Source organism: Pelobates fuscus, chromosome 1, assembly GCF_036172605.1.
Source record: "Pelobates fuscus isolate aPelFus1 chromosome 1, aPelFus1.pri, whole genome shotgun sequence".
NCBI classification, from domain to species: Eukaryota; Metazoa; Chordata; class Amphibia; order Anura; family Pelobatidae; genus Pelobates; species Pelobates fuscus.
In genome coordinates, this window is record NC_086317.1 from 137,202,429 (window position 1) to 137,224,317 (window position 21,889).

General features: G+C 41.6%; 1 protein-coding gene across 2 annotated transcripts in view; it reads left to right on the plus strand.

Annotated features, from left to right (window-relative positions):
* The first annotated feature begins 1,608 nt into the window (after positions 1-1,608).
* The window catches only part of PHTF1 (putative homeodomain transcription factor 1), a 120,238-nt gene continuing 99,957 nt past the window's right edge, over positions 1,609-21,889 (plus strand). Inside the window, exons 1-3 of one of the 2 annotated variants that reach the window (XM_063450632.1) lie at positions 1,609-1,782; positions 11,565-11,633; positions 17,752-17,796. In XM_063450632.1, the coding sequence (XP_063306702.1) occupies positions 11,589-11,633; positions 17,752-17,796 (90 nt within the window). In that variant the 5' untranslated portion in view covers positions 1,609-1,782; positions 11,565-11,588. The remainder of the gene's footprint in view (positions 1,783-11,564; positions 11,634-17,751; positions 17,797-21,889) is intronic. The other variant, XM_063450638.1, reaches the window with a different exon arrangement.

The following is a 21,889-nucleotide window of genomic DNA, read 5'->3' on the forward strand; positions in this document are numbered from 1 at the left end:
TATATATAGATATAATACATGTATATATATCATATATATATACACATATTATAATTTTTTTTACACTGATTTTTTTGTTTTACACTTTATTTTATGATTTTTCACTTGCAGGGAGACTGCCTGTCAGCACAGACAGTCCCCCTGCAGGCAGATACAAAGACCCCTATTGCGGTCATGTGATCGAGTGATCACATGGCCGTGGGGTCCTGATCTGCCGAGGGGGGACTGCTAGGGCAGACAGGCAGTCCCCCTGGACCGGGAGGAGAGCTGATCGCCGCCGTGGGACCGACGGCGATCAGGTAAGTTGCCCAAAACCGTTATGACGGTTCAGGACCGTCAGCGGTCCAAACGCACGTTTTACCGCTGACGGTCCTGAACCGTCAGCGGTCCTTAAGGGGTTAATATATCATTATTTTCATCATATCATATAATTTACTATAAACAAAATGATAAAATATGATGAGAAATGTTTTTAAATTTTTTTTTCTAACTTTGACCCCCAAAATCTGTGACGCATCTACAACCGCCAAAAAACACCCATGCTAAATAGTTTCTAAATTATGTCCTGAGTTTAGAAAATGTTAACATGTTCTTAGATTTTTTTTTGCAAGATATAGGGCTATAAGTACCAGTAGGACATTGCTGTTTCAAAATATATATTTTTAAAATTTATCAATAGTGACATTGTAACACTGTTATCTGTCATAAATCTCTGAATCACACCTCATATGTACATATTTCTTTTAAAGTAGACAACCCAGGGTATTCAATATGGGGTATGTCCAGTCTTTTTTAGTAGCCACTCCACTGTGATATGTTTTACTGTTTTGAAACACTAATATTTGTGTCCAGCGAAGTCTCTCGAGTAAAAAAGTACCCGCCATTTACAGGTTTTAGGGTGTCATGGAAAGTTACAGGGTTAAATACAGTGCTAGCAAATTAAATTCTCTGAACTTTCGGCCTGGGTTGTCAGGCAGGTCCCTCAAATTGCAATCAATAAAATTACTTAATTATGTAAAAATATTACATAAATATGCACGTAGAATTTAAATATATATACCGGTACATATTTATATATTTGAAGTCTATATATATAATTTTATTCTAAATATATATTAATATCAAAATACAATTAGAATAAAATTATATATATATCCATTGTAAAGCACTGCGGAATTTGATGGTGCTATATAAATAACATAATAATAATAATAATAATATATATATATATATATATTGTAAAAATGTTTTTATTATTCTATCCGCCCAACAGGAGCTCTTTCCCTGCACGTCTGTTCAGCTTGGCGGTCAGACTCCGCCCCCCCAATAAATAATATATTACTATTATATAATCTAATTATAAAATATTAAATATCACAATGTCTCTAATATCAGCTGTAGCAAAGTAATACCTAATACAATAAGTATATAAAATCGAATAGTACTCTGAAAAGTGACAGAGTGCTTTGTAAATGGTGGGCTGCAGGGACTTGTACAATAAAACTCCAACCTGGTTACTGTTTATCAAACTGGTTAGGTTCCAAAGGTTGAAAGCTCAGACTAGCCCTTTAAATACACTCTAGCTGCAACAATGGATTTCATCACAGACCCGGAAAAAGGAAGTGATTGTGTTAGTGTGAATGTGTGTGTGTCTGTCTAATTCCAGATCAGACAACTGATTGTGTATCAATGCCTCAGAAGTTCTTCTATTGCTCCTTACACTACAGCATAATGACAGTGCAGAGATATTGCTGGCTGCTTAGTCACTGACTGAATCGGACTGTAAGTATCACTTCACGAATTAGACCTAATGCTAGTTATTATACTCTGTGTTATTACTGGGGAGCTTCTACCCTGTCTCACTCACTCACCCACCCACCCAGGGTAAAATGCCAGACTGGCACATATTTGGATTTAGAAAGCTCAGTAATAAGAATCGCAAAACATTTAAAATCTGTGTGTAAAACAGCATACTATAGGCTTTAAAATACTCTCCATACAATGTTTTCAATGTATTTCTTTAATATGGCTGTGATTATATATTCATTATATAAATAATAAAATGCAGTTAAATGCATTAAAACATATATATATATATATATATATATTTTATTATTTTTTTTTAGCAGATATTGCTGTGCATGTATTTCTGAAGATCGAAGACTTTGTAAATTTTTAAACACACTTTATATTCAGAATGTATGCATTCATAGATAGACATAGATCTGTCTATCTATCAAATATCTACAATACACTATATGGGTTCATATATCTATCTATTGCCTGTCTGTCTGTCTGTCTGTCTGTCTGTCTGTCTATTTAGATTTTACCTGTTTTAATTCTATATTTCTATCCATGTTAACTCTATGTATAATATATGTATTTGTCTATCTCTGTCTCTCTATTTTGCTTATATTATGCACCTATAAATCTATGTAAAGTTTCTTTATACAGAGTACTTTGCATGTTCAGATACCTTTGCATGAATTTGTTTTGAATATGTTTATTAGTCGCTAGAATGCGTAGGCAGACATTTTACGAATTGGTAAAAATAACATTTGGTTGCCTGCGCAGAGGCATAGAAGTCAGAATAAACAAACAATACAGAGACAGGTGAATGCACTGTTAGGCTGAGTGGTCTTACTACATTACGCAGGCTATTGCTGGCGGTGTTGTTCCAGCTAAGGGATACATAAACAGACTCTTTACATAGAGCTCGGTATTAGCACCTCGTAGGTTATGGTTCTAACATGCGAGTTTCAGCTATCATCAAACATAGCGCAGTACATCTATAAAAGCATAACCCTATACTTTATTGCATGGTCTGATTCTGTCTATCTGAGCATGCGATTACGTTTCCAGTATAAGGAACCGTTTTTGTATTTGAGCTAGCACTATCTTCCTAGTGTTCGCTTACGATGTGTCAAAGAGCGAGCGGCTAATTATCACAGTGTGACAGCCTTTAGATTCATCCGTGCATCTATATACATAAAACATTTAAAAAAACAAATAAACATAGACAAATTATATGAAATGCAGATGGGCTCCCCCAATAAGGAGAGGTGGCATGTTTAACACATTTAACATGCTGTACTCAGTATAGTTAACATGAGTGCTTTAACTCTTTTGTGGCCAAAGCGACGCATTTGTCTGGCATCGTATGGCCATAGTAAATCATAGTTATTAGCATTATGACTATGTTTTCATGATTTGCGCAATATGTATGGTATGAAGTAGATATACAAATAGTAAAAAATAACTTTCAAACATTTAAACATAAGGAGTATATTTGTTTTTTAAGCTGCTGTGCAGTAATAGATAATGGAGCTATCAGGTTGTCATGTACACAGTAGTAAGCGACTGTGCTACCGTTTTCATTCCATAACGCTTCAGTCAGGAGCAGAATGTAGCTACTTAAACAGTGCAGGTATAAGAATTTATAGATATGCTATTGCATGTTTAGGAGTTTCAAAACGTACTTAATAAAAAAAAGGAAGAGGAAGGTAAAAAAAATAAAAAAAATTGAGTCGCTTCACTGGAGCGGGTGATTTGGCGCCCTGTGTGAGTGGACTGTCCAGTGCAAGGCTTCCAACTGCCTAATTAGTGTGTCCGTGGGCTTCCATCCAGCATGGCTGCGCCGTAGGTTATTACAGGGTTTGTGTGCGCTCAGTGGGTCAGTTGTTCCCACACGAGTCCCCCCAGCTTCTCCTGTCACGGTAGGTCCCCCTCCTTCCCCCCCAAGGCTTGCGCCCGTGCCTGCGGTAAGCTCCACCGCACTGTGGGCACTCAGAGGCCACAGTTGTCCAGCTTCTCCCCCCCTGTAGGATCAGCCAGGGCTCCAGCCTCCTGCACCTCCCCAGCTGCAGCAGAGCCCCCCTGGAGCTCCAGTCCCAACTTGCCTCTCCTGCATCCGGTCTCATACATGGCGCCGGTGTGCGTCCCTCCGGCCACCGGTCTACCAAGGGGGCCGCGCCCTCTAGCGCCACAGGGCTCACAGAAATGGGGGCTTATTCTCTGGACCACCCCCGAATCCAGAGGTCAGAGCCGGCTCCATGCCGACCGGTCCGCCGCCTTTGGGGTTCAGTTGCGGGATCCTCCGTTCTAGGGGCTGGGATTTCTCAACCTGGGCCTCTGCCACATGCACGCAGGTTGCCCCTCGCTGTATTGACGTGGAGTGTCCGTCGGCCATTTTAGCTCAATGTGGGCATACCTTGTGTGTCTGGCATGTCCCCATCTCCAGTATCTGAAGCTTGGACTCTTGGGCCGGGATCACCCCCCCCGGCCGGGTGGGGGGGGAACGGGACCGGGCCGTTTCTCCTGCTTCTCCTCTTCCTGTTGCCTACTTGTGTAGCGTGCCTCAGGCTTCTGGGGCTTGCTGTGCTCCAATGGCGTTGCCTGTCGGGTCGGTTTCACGGCTCTGTGCTCCCGGGTGTCTCCCCTCTTGATTGCTCGTTTTTTCGTGAGTGTGGTGGTAGGTTTTGTGCCCGTTTGCGTGCGTTTTGTGTCGCTTGGTGCCGGAGCCGGCAAGGATGGCTGCCGCTCGGCTCGGCGGCCCGGCCCGCCCCCCTTTGCATGAATTTGCATGTGTTTTTCTTTTTTTTTTTAAATCTGTCATTCATGTGTACTGGCTATTCAAGATAGCATTTGATTCTCTCCTGCTATCTATCTGTACTCACTTTTAAATGGTTTATAATAAGTAACTCGATAATGCTTGTTTTTCAATTTACATATTGAAATTAAGAATAAATGTGAAAATGCAATACTTCTATATTCTTCTGGATATTTATTTTAGCCCTGTCTCACCCTGCATTGTAAATAGTCAAGCCATTTTAGGACTCTTGACTTCTTACCTGAGAGATCTATATAACAATGTGATATTTCCTTTTTTTTTTCTATTTAATACATTTGCAAAGTGTTCAGAAATCAGTTTTTGCTTTGTAATTATGGGTATTGTTGTAAATTGTAAAAATAATTATTTAAACAACTATAGCAGAACATAACATAAAAGAAAACATGATAAAAATGAAAGGGTCCGAATACTTTCTGAATGCACTATGTGTGTGTATATATATATTGGTCTTTTCTTTAAATATGATATGTCCACCTTTGTGCAAGTGTTGCAGTCTCTGTTTTATAAATCGAATTGTTACTGAATCTATCTACTCCATCAAAGAAACAAAAACTGTATTTGTATTGAATTACGTCTATAGGTAAGAAAGAGATACTATGCAAATTAAAGTTAGGCATTTGCAAGATCCGGGCGTTGTACTTATGAGACTAGGCAGAGAAGAGAGACCTGGTTAAAGGACGCTTTATGTTTAAAAAGAAATATATTTATTTTTTTGCCTTAATGCGTTCCTTTGTTGATTTCGATAAATCCCCTTTTAAACTTATTAAAAAAATAAATTTACAAAAAATGACTGTTTGGTTGTTTTAGAAATTTATTGACAAACCTTTAATACAGTTAAATCATCCACCAAACAACTAATTGAGTAAATTTCTGCATATCAAATGAGTTCCAGCTCAGAAGTCCCAATTAAAAAAGTGAACATGTTTTATGGAGTCTGGGTAAAGACAATGCTACAGTAGACATGTTTATGCCAAATTCCTTACAAGGTTTTCTATGCTTTGTTTTTTGTTGTTCGTTTATATTTATATATATATATAAACGAACGAACAACAAAAAACAAAGCTTAGGTAGTTCCACCCGGTGCAATGCTCCAAAGCTGTGTGTATATATATATATATATATATATATATATATATATATATATACACACCGCTTTGGAGCATTGCACCGGGTGGAACTACCTAAGCAATAAATCCTGTCTATAGGAATTTAATATTTAACATTTAACATTGGGCTCTGGACACAGTTGATATTGTTACTGGTTCATGCAGTAGGACAATTTATACACTGAAATGTTTCCAGTTCAGTTTAAAGAGAAAACTAATAAGTGCACAGGATAATATCACTTTCATGTTGTTCGTCATCCATTTTCCAATGGGCATCTTCTGACATTGGAGTGTGCAAGAAGTGAACCCATACTGTAGTTTACATTTTTATATTGTTGGATAAACTTTTCAAATTATTTTTTTCAGTATGTTAAAATATCGCAATATACATTATGAGAGTATCAATATAAAATATAAAATATTTTCATAATATTAAATATTTTTAAAAGTGTATCCAAAAAATGTTAACTAATTAGAAAAGGGTGTCGTAGTCGGTCTCAAAAAGGTTCTTCATCACGGACTGTTGTAGGGATTTTGTCTGTGAGTGGCTCTAGGTGATGTCATTTGTAGATATTAATAGGGATGCCATTATAAAAGTTACTGAGTAAGGTCAGGTTTAATGCAAATTACCACGATTCAGGATCATAATCAAAGAATTTGCACGTATTCTTGTCTTTCCTAAATGTATTTTACTTTTGGATCCACCAGTCAACATGGCTTCTCATATAGAATTTATTTTTATAAAGACATTCAGATTATGAAAGTAAATGCAGGTCTCCTACAATTATTTATTTATAAAATATTTTACCAGGAAAGATACATTGAGATTTCTCTCGTTTTCAAGTATGTCCTGCATAGAATTTAAGAATTTCCAACATGTAAAAAGAAATAGTGTAGGCAATACACAAGAGATATTTCCCAAACATCAATAGTTCAGCAATAATAATAATAATTATATATATATATATATATATATATATATATATATATATATATATATATATATATATATATATATATACACATACACGATCAGGTGGCTTCAGACTCCCTTTCTTAGTATTGATAGATTTTATATCAACAAAAGTGTACATTGCGAGCATTCTAGTTGTGAATGTGAATGAGGAGTGGGCAGCTATGGGAGACTTACCAGACTACTGGGAGATATGTCAAGAAAGTGAAGCACTGTTCAGTACATTTGTTTCTGCCTGACTTTTCAGGGTACTTGCTACATGCATTGCAATATTTTCAATTAATCTATCCTTGTTCCTAAGGATACGATAGTAGTCTATAGGTTACCTGACACCTATTATGAATATTCACAGTTCAAGGTTCAGTTGGGTAATACCAGGTGCACCCTGATCATCTAACTTCCTAGCTAGAGTAAGTTATTGTTGTTGAGATATTTAGTCACGCCCAGAATTCCAGTGCTCTGTAAGTTTTGTCTGCAGACAGTAGTGTAGATGCGGTCATCAGATGTCACCTCCCCGAAGCTCAGGCCATGTCCATTTGCAGGATGTCTGTAACGTACAACCCAACAAGCAGAGTATAATCCCACCGGTAAATAAATGGAGACAGATAGAAAGTGCTTAAACCTGTCCTTAGAATGGCCGGATAATAGAATAACAATAATTCAAGGAGAGTCATAAAGAGCCACGGTCAAGGGAAGCCAGAAATACACAAGGACGATAAAGCCGAGTCAAGTGAGCCAGAAAACAGACTAGTCGAGAGCAAGCCGAATCAATGCCAATCAATACCAAAAGGGACAAAAGAATGCACTATAAGGACACTTGTAACACTTGTAACCACAACAGGGCACTGTACTTTGGGCAGACAGGGATTTTATATGTTTGGGGGCGTGGTTAGCCAGTGCCCATGCGGCTGTTAGGAGTCTCATACTGTGTGGGAACGGCTGTCCGACGGAACAGAGCGTCGGCATTTTGGTGGACCGCCAGGGTAAGTATAAAGGGGCTGACATTACCCCCCCTCTAAAAACTGCCCACTGGGCGATCATGGAAGCGAGAATGGAAAGCCCGGAGCAGACTGGGAGCATGGACCTCATCCGCCTCCACCCTGGACCTCTTTTCAGGATCAAAACCCTTCCAATGTATCAAATACTGAAGAACACATCTGGAGAACCGGGAGTTCACGATAGACTGTACCTCGTATTCCTCCTGACCATCTACTTCAACATTGGAAGGAACGATAAAAGGTCTAGTATACTTGTTACACGTAAGAGGCTTAAACAGGGAAATATAAAAGGTGTTAGGTATACGCAGTGAGGGAGGTAAACGTAAATTATATAAAACAAGGTTTACACGCCTCGATATCCGATAAGGGCCAATGTAACGAGGTGCAAATTTCTTGGAAGGGACTTTCAAATTATCATCCACTTCATATGAAGGAGCGGCCTGCCAATGTCTATCAGTGAACTTCTTTTGTGAGCTAGCCTTATGAGTAAGGAAGTGCTGAACCTGCTCCCAAGTATTTCCGAGGAAGGAAAGTTAGGTGGATGAACAGTAGGATGGAAAACGTAATTGAGGTAGAAAGAACGGTTGTTCGTGGATTCACGTTGATTGCTGTTATGAGCATATTCAGCCCAAGGAAGCAGTTTTGTCCAATTGTCTTGATTGTCCGAGATAAAGCATCTGAGGTATTGTTCTAAAGATTGGTTGGTTCTCTTGGGAGCCCCATTGGATTGAGGATGATAGACAGACGTATGACAAAGTTTAATGCCAAGTTGAGCAGTGAATGCCCTCCAGAATCGTGAAATGAACTGTGAACCCTTATCGGATACTATTTCTTCTGGTATGCCATGCAAGCAGAAAACCTTCCTGGCGAAAATATCCACTAATTCCAAAGATGAAGGTAGCTTAGGAAAGGGTACAAAATGGACAGTTTTAGAAAACCTGTCAGAAAAAGATAACAGTATGGACGTCTCATTTAGGTAAATCCACTATGAAGTTGATGGATATACAGGACTAAAGTCTTGTGGATATGGCTAACGGCTGCAACATACAATTTACCCGTGTATTTCTGCATGTATTGCTTCTGCTGATTGGATCTCCTCTCCTCTCGTCTTCCATTGATCCATTGTTGGAGCATGCGGTTGCTTCCAGAGGGCAGGTATCATACATTTTGCAGTTTTTTTTATATATACATTTATCATTTTTGTTTTCCAATGCAACAACATTGCCGAAATATAAAGGAAATATATAAAGTACAATTAAATCTACTAGTTGACTGCAGTTCGACAAAAAATTCATAAGTATCATTTACAGAAGTGTAGCAGATGGTTTTAGATTTTTGCAGTATTTAACAGATGTCGTTGGATCGACTTCTTATATTTGGAGAGTGGTAAAGGTGTCGAATGTAGAAATACATTTTCAAGCTCTAGTGGTGGTGCTTCACCTAGTATGTTCGTGATTGTTGCTTTGATTTCAGTCCAGAAGGATGAGATGATTCTGCAGTCCCACCACAGATGTATTACAGATCCAACCTCTGTCCCACATCTCCAGTATTTGTTTGATGTAACTGGGAATATTCTATGAAGAAGTGCCGGAGTGCAGTACCAGTGAGAGAGCAACTTATAGTTGACCTTTTGGTATTTCATGCTAATTGAGCTTTTGTGTTGCAGGATAAGTATTTTTTTACAATTGGGCTTTCCCAGAAAGTGACATTCGTTACTTTTTCTCATCTCCTCTTAGTGGAGTTAGTTCTCAGATTACCAATTAGAAGATCCAGTTAAATGATGAACACGCTCGCTTCTGAGCCCTTATTATCTATGCATAGTTGTTCATACCATGTTAGCTTGCGGTGTGTCTTAGTTTTATATGGTAGATTATGATAGAAGTGTCTCCGTCGAGATATTCAGAGGCAACCGTGAGCATTTAAATGAGCTTTACAGAAGCCATTTTTTTTAGTTTTTGAGTGGAAAGTCTCAGTGGCATTACGTTGCATGGAGGAGCAGGGTATGGAATCCTACTGCATGCATGCAACAGTCCCCTGTGTGAAGAGTGGGCGGTAAGGGACTGGAGAAGATGATCTACTTAGTTTTGCAAGGAATGTGCTCTCCACCTTCTTGTTTTTTATTTGATGCTTATATGCTGTTGCTGAAGGTGGGAGGATTGTAGGGGAGAAAGTGAGCTGGGGAAATTTGGGAAAGGAGGGGAAAGGAATCCCCCCTTTAGCTCATATTCCTGTTTTCCTTTTCCCTCGATACTGCATGTCTAGTTCTGATGGTATCTGGTTTATGAGGCTTTGGAGGAACCTATCTTCATTATGCACTTCATTATGGATTTATACAGGAGTGGTTGAGTACTGCTAGGGTGGGCAATGTTTAAGAATAATCAAATCACAGTGTAATTAATTAGCGCAGTTGGTTCCACTGGCCAGAGGTTTTTATGATCTTCTTTTGTAATTTGCAGTATTGTGCTGATATTTAGATTTATCTATTATGCTTTAATTTAAATGTGGACCACGTTAGGTGTAAGTTTGGGCTTGTTTATTCCACATATTCATGTGTACTTCCCTGGAAGGGAGGTGAATACCTATCCAAGGGTTGGAGCTCTAAATATTCTGGACTGGTTGCCAAATAGAGGGGCTCTAATTACCTTCACTGCCACATGGCATCCCCTTTTTCTCAAGAGGTGGTAAGGGGCATTTTGCCCCTTGACAGACTCTTCTCTCTCATTTTGTTCTTTTTCATTTCCTCTGGTGCTTTCTCCCATTTTACTTTATTTTCTGCTGGCTGTATGCTTGCTTCGGGCTTCCCCGCCTGTCTTACGCTGCTTTTTGATTGGGGGGATGTGGTCGGGAAACTTTTTACACAGTCTGGGGTGTTGTGGTGACTTGCCTCGGTAGAGGGAGCACTTAGGGGTAGCTTGCCACGGGGTGTCCTGAGGTAGAGCATTTTTTTTAGTTAGTTATGACTTATCGCCCAGTGCTGTTGTCCATTGTTACCCTTAATTGTAGGAGACTTAATATCCCAGAACCTAGATCCTTTTCCTATTTGCTTAGAGAGATTAGACAACAACGTGTCTCTATTGCTTTTTCTTGGAGGGAGCTGCTCCTCACTTGAAAAATAAATCATATCCTGTCAATTACTTGAATAATCATGGCTCTGCTCAAAAGCAGGCATTGCCATCTTGTTAGCAGCGACACTACAGTTTCGGGAATTGACTTGGTAGGGACCCAGATGGCAGTTGCCTGTTTGTGATGGGCATGTTGGCAGACAGGAGTCATAGAACGTATACTTTAACTTCCATTTAGGTCCCTTTTTTTATTTTTATAAAAGGGATGTAAATGAGCTCAATGTGCAGCACTGACGTTCAGTGTCTCCACACTCTGCATGGAGGCACTGAATGTTCCCTATATAAATGCATTGATTCAGTGCATCTTTATGAGGAGATGCTGATTGGCACGGCGTGGCGCTGAAAGCATTGGATTGGCTGAGATTATCACGTTTGAGCTCAACCAAGGAGGCGGAGCAGGGGGTCTAACAATCTGTTGGAAAACTTTTCAAATAATTTATCTACAGAAATTTTCCTAGACATTAATAGTGGCCTCTGTAGATACATTTTACATTTTTTTTCTGATTCCTGATTCAAAGTAATTAAATAGATGCCTATGTTCCATGATAGGAAAGATCCTATAAGAGTGATTGACATTAAGCCAAGATGGATGAATAAAGCAGTACAGCAGTGTCGATTTGTACATTTAACTTTATTTCTCTGACCTCGCAAACACATATAGGGAATAAGTAAAGATACTATTAAACATACTGAGTGTTCCCCTTTAAGGACAGATTATTTCTATTTTATTTTTAGGTAAAAGGGGTTCATCTGGCAGACATGCTATCTGAAAACAGAGATGCTATAGCCTGGTATCAAAAGAAGGTAAGTGATTCTTGAGGTCATCAAAGTGTGTCAGTTATGGAGAACATTTTGTCCAATCTGCTAAACTGTAACTTCTAAAAGCTCCAGCTAGTTTTTTATGTTAATGCAGTTCCCATAGGATACATGGAGATTTACGCACAGATACATCAAGAGACGCACTAGATTGAAATTCAATGATGGTACGGTCAGTGCCGGATTTTCCTATAGGCTAACTAGGCTTCAGCCTAGGGCCTCAAGATCAAGAGGGGCCTACATTCAAATTGTTAGCAAAATTAAAATTACACTATTCTAAAACCAGTGAACACTAAAACACTGAACCGAAAATAAGCAGAAATTCTACGCATATGATATGACCAGTGGCGTACTATGTCCACAATGTGCAGAGCTGCAGACCATGGATCTCGCGTGCACTGCCCAATCAGAGCGTTGCCGCGGGTTACCACGGCAACGCTCTGATTGGGTCTCGCGAGATCCATGGTCTGCAGCTCTGCAGAGCTGCAGACCGGAAATGAGGGCCACCGGACCACCAGGGACCCCACCGGACCACCAGGCAGCCCCCACTGGACCACCAGGGATTTGAGGTAATTTTTTTAGTCACCCCCCTCTCCTCATTACGCCCCTCCCTCTCACAATCACCCCCCTCTCCTCATCACACCCCCTCTCACAATCACCCCCCCTCTCCTCATCACTCCCCTCTCCTCATCACTCCCCTCTCCGCATCACCCCCCCTCTCCTCATCACCCCCCCTCTCCTCATCACCCCCCCTCTCCTCATCACCCGCCCTCTCCTCATCACCCCCCTCTCACAATCACCCCCCTCTCTTCATCACGCCCCTCTCCTCATCACCCCCCTCTCCTCATCACCCCCCTCTCCTCATCACCCCCCTCTCCTCATCACCCCCCTCTCCTCATCACCCCCCTCTCCTCATCACCCCCCTCTCCTCATCACCCCCCTCTCACAATCACCCCCTCTCACAATCACCCCCCCTCTCACAATCACCCCCCCTCTCACAATCACCCCCCCTCTCACAATCACCCCCCCTCTCACAATCACCCCCCCTCTCACAATCACCCCCCCTCTCCTCATCACCCCCCCCTCTCCTCATCACCCCCCTCCCTCTCCTCATCACCCCCCCTCTCCTCATCACTCCCCCTCTCCTCATCACCCCCCCTCTCCTCATCACCCCCCTCTCCTCATCACCCCCCCTCTCCTCATCACCCCCCTCTCCTCATCACCCCCCTCTCCTCATCACCCCCCCTCTCACAATCACCCCCCCTCTCACAATCACCCCCCCTCACAATCACCCCCCCTCTCCTCATCACCCCCCCCTCTCCTCATCACCCCCCTCCCTCTCCTCATCACCCCCCCTCTCCTCATCACTCCCCCTCTCCTCATCACCCCCCCTCTCCTCATCACCCCCCCTCTCCTCATCACCCCCCCTCTCCTCATCACCCCCCCTCTCCTCATCACCCCCCTCTCACAATCACCCCCCTCTCACAATCACCCCCTCTCTCTCACAATCACCCCCTTCTCCTCATCTCGACTTTTTCTTAATTTATTATCCGTGCCACATGTTTTATAAAGGTTAGCACCAATCACAACCTGTTCATTTAACGTATTGATATATATCACAGTAATGATGTATTTTATTGCCTCTCAGATCCTAGGGCCTCTTTTCATCTAAATCCGGCCCTGGGTACGGTACTTAGTACCAAAGCCTATGCTAGACGCATATAATACCATTAGAAGACCAAAGGATTTCCTGAAATTAACTTTACAGACAGTAGTTTCCAAAGTAGTATTGTGACCTGGTTCTAATTCACAACTGTCTCAAGTTTGCAGAACTATGAAGGATAATGCTTAAAAGCAACTAAAGTCCAACAATGCTTGAATGTAAAACAGGGTGGGATTTTGCATATACAAACCATGTTCGCTAATGCATGAACACATGTAACCATGTGTTACCATGGCAGTAGGAATGTCAATCACAGGTCTATTTTGTAAAGTGGATGCACCAGGCTGGAGAAAATGAAAAGGCAATAAATAAATAAAACGTAAAATGATTAATTATGCAACCAGGAAATAGCTGGCCATCCCACTGAGGTCTTTCCTGAGTAACGTAAACAAAGCTACATGTGTAAGTTACTGCATTTCAAAATCTATTATTTGCGCGAATAATGAATTTATATTTTCCTCAGTATTTAATGCTTCAGGAATTTATGGCAGATGTATTGCTATAATTTTTGGTTTAGATGTTTCACCAATGTGCAGTGAAACAAAGTATTCTTTTCATTACGTGTGAAACATTCACATGTCAAAAATATAACCCCTTAGGGCTTATGCCATAGTTGCCGATGTTTGAAGATATTTTCCACCAACACTTTGGCAGCAAATAAGCACACAAATGTAAACAGACACACATACAGGTACACTCAAAATAATACACACATAATTACACTATAGCACAGATATACACAACTACACAAATACACATATACATATCACACACAGACAAACAAAAACACTCACAGACAAAGAAATATCTCATGTCTTATGAACTACAGACTTTTAGTTTCTTCCAAGGGAAATAACCCTTTTCATTGAGAAGCCTCTGAAACTATCCCCCCTGGCAATGGCATGCTCCTGTGCGTGTCTGTTTGAATTATTTAATTATTGAACAATTTAGCTGTTAAGCTGTTATTTAGCTCACTCCACATACAAATCACAAGGTATCTTTTCTCACTACCATGAGCATATTTACTAACCATCATGAATCTAGTGAGACAGTCCCAATTTTCGGGCTCTGCCTTGCTGGATTTGGTGCCCAACACCTGGGTACACAATTGCATGTACATAGTGGGTCAAAAGTAACTTTACCATTTGAAAACGAGAACTTTTTAAATTCTCAATATTATTCATATATTTTTTGGTAGCACTTTCAACAGATCCTTGCTCTTGAAAAAAACGCCGAACCAAGGCCAACCAAGGCCAGTGGTTTTGATGGAATTATTTTGTGAAAATGACTCATGTATGCTCTTTGAGTTAAAACATTGGAGCGCTGACGTTCAAAGTAAATTTCAATCATTCTCACACGTTGTTTCATCGTGAATCTTTCCATTATGTATCTCCAAAGGTTATTTCTTAAGAATCTAAAATATATCTAGTTACTTTTAGGCCACCTTGTATAAACACACTCAGCTGCACCAGGCAATTCGAGTGTATGCTTGTCAGACCGGCTTACTATGTCACCTCCTTTTGTCATAATTCATACTATTTGCCGAAGATCTTTGAGCTAACAATGTTTAATCAACAAGATCGTGTTGCTGTTACCTTGTGGATATGAATTGACCAGCTCACCCCACCCCTCTTATTAATTTGCTCATGTTTTGAAAGGGTCTGGTCACTTAACTGGAAATTATATCATTGAGAAAACATTGCAGTTCCCCTATAACTTGTGTTAACCTTTTTTATGTTATTCTCTGTTTTCTTTTTAATTTATATTTAGAAGATGTAGCAAATTACATCACAGTCCTCTGCTGTCCAGGCACAGGTTGCATTAGAAGAGAAGAAATAGAAAAATTTTGGGAGATGTATCTAAGCGTTCTGAAGTGTCCTTTATTTTATTTATTTTTTGTCTCCAATTTGTTAGTATGTATTAAAATTTTTCAAATTTTTTCCCCCACAGAAATATTTATTAAAGACAAAACCACCCAATTTAAAGTGGCAGAAAAAGAGAAGTAAAACATGGCACTTTTGCTGTGGAAAAAGTTGATGGAAAGATTAATTAATGCATCCATTGCTTTGCTATAAAAATGGCAGATATTCAGAATTGACAGCTACGAAGTAACAGTCCATTTTAATACACAAAAAATACAGGACAGATTAAAATAAACTGTACTGAAAAAACACACAAAACCCCAATAAAGGGGGTAAAAATAGCTGTAATACTTTGATAAAACTCCCACATTGTTTCATTACTTCTCTGTATGTTTTCTGTATTTTGACTGCGTGGTGTCAGAGGTGTGGCTAGGAAGGGGCAGATGGGGGCAGGTGCCATTGGTCGCAGCTTTCACCAAGCTGTCTGATGCAATGGATTGGACTTCTGGGACACAGAGAAGTATGCCTGTGGAGCATCCAAGACTACTCTATACTGCTGGGGTCGGGGAGGACGTGCGAGGAGCCAGAAGCCAGCCACTCCTTGCAAGGCACAGAGCCCTCGACCACTATGTATGTGTCCGTGTGTGTATGGTACAATGTGTCTGGGTCACTGTTGTGTCAGTGTGTTTGTTTTGATCCCTGTGTGTGTATTTCAGTTTGTGTGTATAGGTCACTACGTGTGTGCCAATATCTATGTGTGTATGGGTCCAAGTGTGTTAGTGAGTTTGTAATGATTCCTGTGTATGTATCATTTGGTTTGTATTGGTCCCTGTGTATGTGTAGTTGTAATTGGGTAAAATATATATTTAAAAGCATTCATACATAGAAAAGTACTGGTTTATTATGTAGCAAATAATATGTTGAGTAAAATACACCTGTTTTGCTTAGCTGTCATTCGCAAATTAGGTCTAGACCAAGCATGTCAAACTCAATGGCTAGCACGGGCCACATAAACAAGGTTTTAGTTTATGTGGACCACCAACAAAAAAAAAACCTTAAATTTTCATTGAAACGTAGGTTTGTTTTAAAAAGTACAGTATAAAAAAATAAGCACCCCCCCTCTACGAAACCCCAGTACCCCTCTCTGTACTAAATTCCAGTTCCCTCTCTATAGTAATTCCCAGTGCCCCCCTCTATACTAATTCCCACTCCCCCCTCTATTCTAAATCCCAGTCCGTCCGTCCCCTCTACTAAATCCCAGCACTCCCCTCTACTAAACTCCGGCCCTTGTTTAAAATAAAACAATATTAGTCAACAAGCAGACTCCACTCACATTGCCGCTGCCAGTATGCAACTCTGGGGTCCAGCCTCTGGTATACTCCCAATGGCGCCGTCTGCACCCTGTGCCAAAGCGGATCCTCCTGCTACTCCTTGAAAACCTGTGAATGTGGAGCATTTTGACGTCACATCGGAATTTGACGTGGCGTTGCGTGCCTCTGTGCACCTCCAGTGCCCAGCTGCGGCCATCTCAACACTGACCAACACACACTGACAGACACACACACACACACACACGCACACACACTCTGACACACACACACACTCTCTGACACACACGCACACACTCTGACACACACACACTCTCTGACACAGACACACTCACTGACAGACATACACACACACACACTCACTGACAGACACACACACACACACACACTGACAGACACACACTCACTGTCAGAGTTAGTAAGCATGTCTTAAACTTGCGGCTCGCCGGGCCGCAAGGTTATTCATTCCAAGAAGTTTGACATGCTTGGTCTAGATAGTTGGGATCTGATTCCCTACACATAATTTATTAATACTGACTGATTAGTTCCATATCATATATTTGATTGAGTGTTGAGCAATATTATCCATGTATCCTTTGTATGGATTTGTTGTAGCAATTTTAAATGGTTACCATCTTCAAATGGGTATAACCATACTTTCAAGTTTGTAGAATAAAACAGTACAACTGGCGGCAACGTATACTACAAATTGAAACAATTAATGTGTCCTAAAAGTGTTGTTTCATAAAGAGCTATTGTAATTAGCTGTAACAAGAGGTAGGGAGTCAGTGCTGAATGAAGCACATTAGGCTGATTATGATGCTTTCCCATGTTAATTAAGATGGGATGGGTCATAGATTCTCCCTATCACAGCCTTTTAATGTTTGGTTGTTTGTTTGTATCACTTATGTTGAGAAAGCGTCTGTGTATGGACGCGAAACGCCTCCAGTGTTTATGTAGTTTTGTTTTGTTTTTTGAATTTTTTTGCTTTTCCCCTTTCTTTTCTACAGGTGCATGGACTTTATGTCCATTCACTATATTTTGATCTCTGCACATTAGTAATGTTAATAATCTTGCTATAAACCTATACTAGCAAGGAGCTGTTTCCTCCATATTTTTACTTGGATATATTTTGAGTGTGGTCTTCTGCAATTCATCTATTCTATTTTACGTTATTGTTTTGGGAAATACAGAACCAGAACAAAAGATTTGGATCCGCATCATCACTACTGAGTGAGGTATTTTCATTCTTTTCTTTTTTCAATCCAACATGCTTCATTTCCCCAAATTTAGGGTAGCGTCACTATTTGGTTACGTGTTTGTATTCGTCCCTTTGTGTGTGTCATGGGAATGCATCACTGTGTGTATGTATGTGTGATAGTATGTGTTAATGATTGTATGTAACATATGCACCAGTGTGTGTTAGTGAGTGCATGTGTGCATTGGTGATTGTGTGTTGGTGTAGTTGTATTGACCATTGTGTGTGTCAGTACGTTTTCATGGGTCACCGTGTATATTGAGTATACGTGAGTGTGTGTGTCACTGGGTATGTACATTGATAATTGTGTGTGTGTAGTTGTATGGGTCACTATGTGTGTGTGCCAATGTGTATACCAGTCTGTGTTAATGAGAGTTTCTGGGCATCAATGATTTTGTCCTATGGGGGAAATTCTTAGTTTAGTGAATAACTCTGTCTCTAAGTGTTTCTTGCACTGGTGTCAAACTCCAGCCCTATAGTATATCTAATAAAAAGCACACTTATAGGAAATACTCTTGTCCATGTTGGAACATTATTTTTTTTAGCTGAATAACTGTGCACTATGTTGGCATGATGTATTATAGGAACTATGGTTTGGGGCGAGGCTAAAAGAAGGACTTGCACCCGGGCACCTCTTAACCTTGCTACTCCCCAGGCTTGTGCAAATGGCAGAGATTATAACAATGACGTGGGTCTGCTGCACCCGAACTCAGTTGCACGATACAGATGATAGACTTGTGCAAAACAATTTGCTCAAATGGTTCAAATATACCTGTGTCACTAAAATCGACTGGGAGTGGATAAAAAGGCATTTGCTTCGGACAAACCATCCGAAAAAAATTTGTTGTTTACATTCTTGTCTGAGTTTACAAATCAGTTAAAATAAGCTGTGTGAAGCTGGCGTCCCTACAAATGGCACAAATAAAAATTCACTCTGTTTCGTTAGTGCTGTTTTGTGCCATAAAAATTTAGATTTTTGCTGCTTTATTATTAAGATAATGGCAATTTTTTGTATTTTAGTTATTACTGATTAAATAAAGATCACCCAGGGTGCGGAGCTTGTCCACGGATTTGATCGGACGCCATTTCTAGTAGATCCTCGTTTCACTAACCTAATTCTGCCAATATCAGCAACCCTAAACATAATCCAGCCACCACACATACCTGTCCGGACTCAGTGGGGCAAGAGGAACCGATTGATGCCTTTTTTCCAGGCACCAAAAACTACACAGAGGATGCACAGGCCTGGAGCCTACCACGCTCCACGGCCTGGAAGATATCCTGGGAAGCTTTACAGCGAGCAGAGCAGAGAGCCCACAATCCCAGTCACCACCAGCCTCACCAGCGCCAATGCCAAGAAAAGGTAGGTGCTCTCAAAAGCCCCAAACCCAGGCGGAAGGTTGGGATATAGGGGCCATGTTGCAAAGGCCCACTCAACATAGACCCACTCCCACGGAAGACATGCATGTCAGGGAAACGGGCACAGCAACAGGCCATGACAGACCTGAAGGCTCACAATCCTCACACATCCCTCAAGTTGAGAAGCAAGAGCAGTCAGATGACTCAGCGCCCACCACAAAGTGGGATTTAAAACTCCTACTAGCAGACATTCACAAGCTACTGGCAGCGGACTCCGTGCTACCTTAAACACAGGTGGTCACTGAGAGAGCTCGAGTTACAGAGGAGGATATAATAACAGTACAAACCCACCTAACCAATGTGGACAACTCCATGCAAGCGCCTAAAGCCCAAAACCAAACCCTGTCCCTCAGACTCACAACCCTTGAAGACCGTCAGAGACGCACGCATATCAAGATCAGGGGCATCCCCCCAGCAGTCACTGCAGAAGAACTGCCACACTACATTAGAAGAATGCTGGCCACTATCCTGCCTCACACTGTGGCCAAAATAATGAACATAGACAGTGTATGCCATCTCCCAAGCCCTACTCACCGCACGACATCCTTGGTGCGAGACATCATTCTCAGATGCATCACACTGCCTGATGAGCTTCAAATTATGTCGGCGCTGAAAGACAAGGCACCGCTCACGTTTGAGAACTCAACTCTCAGGTTCTACCAGGACCTCACAAGGGCCACCCTCCAGATCCGTAAGAGCTTTGAACCGGTCACTACCCAGGTGAGAACCGCAGGACTTGCCTACCGATTGGGAGCAAATGGCTCCTTAGCAGTGACTCAAAACGGGACTGTTCATGTACTACCAAATATGGGAGATGCTCAGACTTTTCTGGGAGCATTGGGTCTGCTGCACCCGAACGCACCTTCAACCTCCAACCTACCGGCGACCTCCTGGGACCCCGCTTCCATAACACTATTTATCCCGAGAGAGATGAACTCACAGCCAGCAACACCATCCCCGAGGGTCTCCTCTTGAGAAACACTCTGACTTAGTTGGTGTTCCTAGAAGATTTTTGTAGATTGTATTTTTTGCTCACATATGGCAAAACTCCACAGTGTCCTCACAGGCACACACGTGGGCTGATTAGGCTGGCATGCACATAAGCTAACACCAAATGATGTACCACTCCCCATATCCCTCTGCCCTCTTCGGTAAAGGGTACACAGCATGGATGCATATCCCCTTACTCCACCTCCACATTATCTAGGGCACATACACTCACATTAATCATGATATGCAACTACCTCCTGAGCCTGATGCCAGCATGATATTTTATATATGACAAGTACCCATAACTCGCCTCCCCACACATAAGCTTGAGCCACCTAAGGGCACAAGTCATAGGTACCACGCATAGGGACCGCGATAAGCTCAAGACCAGGGTCGGCCTTAGGCCTTTAGGCGCCCTGTGCGTCATCCATGTATGATGTAATGTTTGTGTTGTCTGTGTATGTGATGACTGTGTGTGATATGTATGCTATGTGCTGGCTGTGTGTGATATTTGTAATGGGTGTATTAGCAGTGTGTGATATGCGTGTATTGGTTGTATGTGATATTTGTGCTGGGTTTATTGGCTGTGTGTGATGGTTATTTAATTCAGATAAAAACATGCATTTAGGCCTGTGTAAATGCAGGTGTATATTTTTGCATTATGTGCACACAGTCCCACAGTCAGATGCACACAGTTATACATATACACTGTCAAATCCACCACATGCACATAGTCGCAGGCAGTCACATACACAGGATCAGGCAGAAACACACAGGTACAGGCAATAACACACATACACAGTCACAGGTAGATAAACACACACAATTACAGGCAGACAGCCACACATGCAGTTTTACACATACACACACAGCCACACACACAGGCAGAGAGCCAGACACAGAGGCAGACGGCCATACACACACAGGAACACATCCACACACACACACAGGCAGGCAGTCACACACACAGGCAGTGACGCATATACACAGGCAGTCACGCACACACACAGGCAGACAGTCATGCACACACAGTCACGCACAAACACACACACACACACACACAACGGCAGACAGTCATACACACACACACAACGGCAGACAGTCACACACACACACACAGGCAGACAGTCACACACACAGACAGACAGTCATGCACACACACAGTCATGCACACACACAGACAGTCATGCACACACACAGTCATGCACACACACAGACAGTCATGCACACACACAGACAGTCATGCACACACGCAGACAGTCATGCACACACACAGACAGTCATGCACACACGCAGACAGTCATGCACACACGCAGACAGTCATGCACACACGCAGACAGTCATGCACACACGCAGACAGTCATGCACACACGCAGACAGTCTTAAACACAGGCAGACAGTCATACACACACACACAGGCAGACAGTGATACACACACAGGCAGACAGTGATACACAAACACACCGGAAGACAGTCACACACACAGGCAGACAGCCACACACACATGCAGACAATCAAACACACAGACACACACACAGAGAGAGAGTCATATACACACACATAGGGAGACAGTCATATACACACACACACACACACACACACACAGGCAGACAGCCACACACACAGACACTCACACTGACAATCACACATAGTTACCTCTGTTC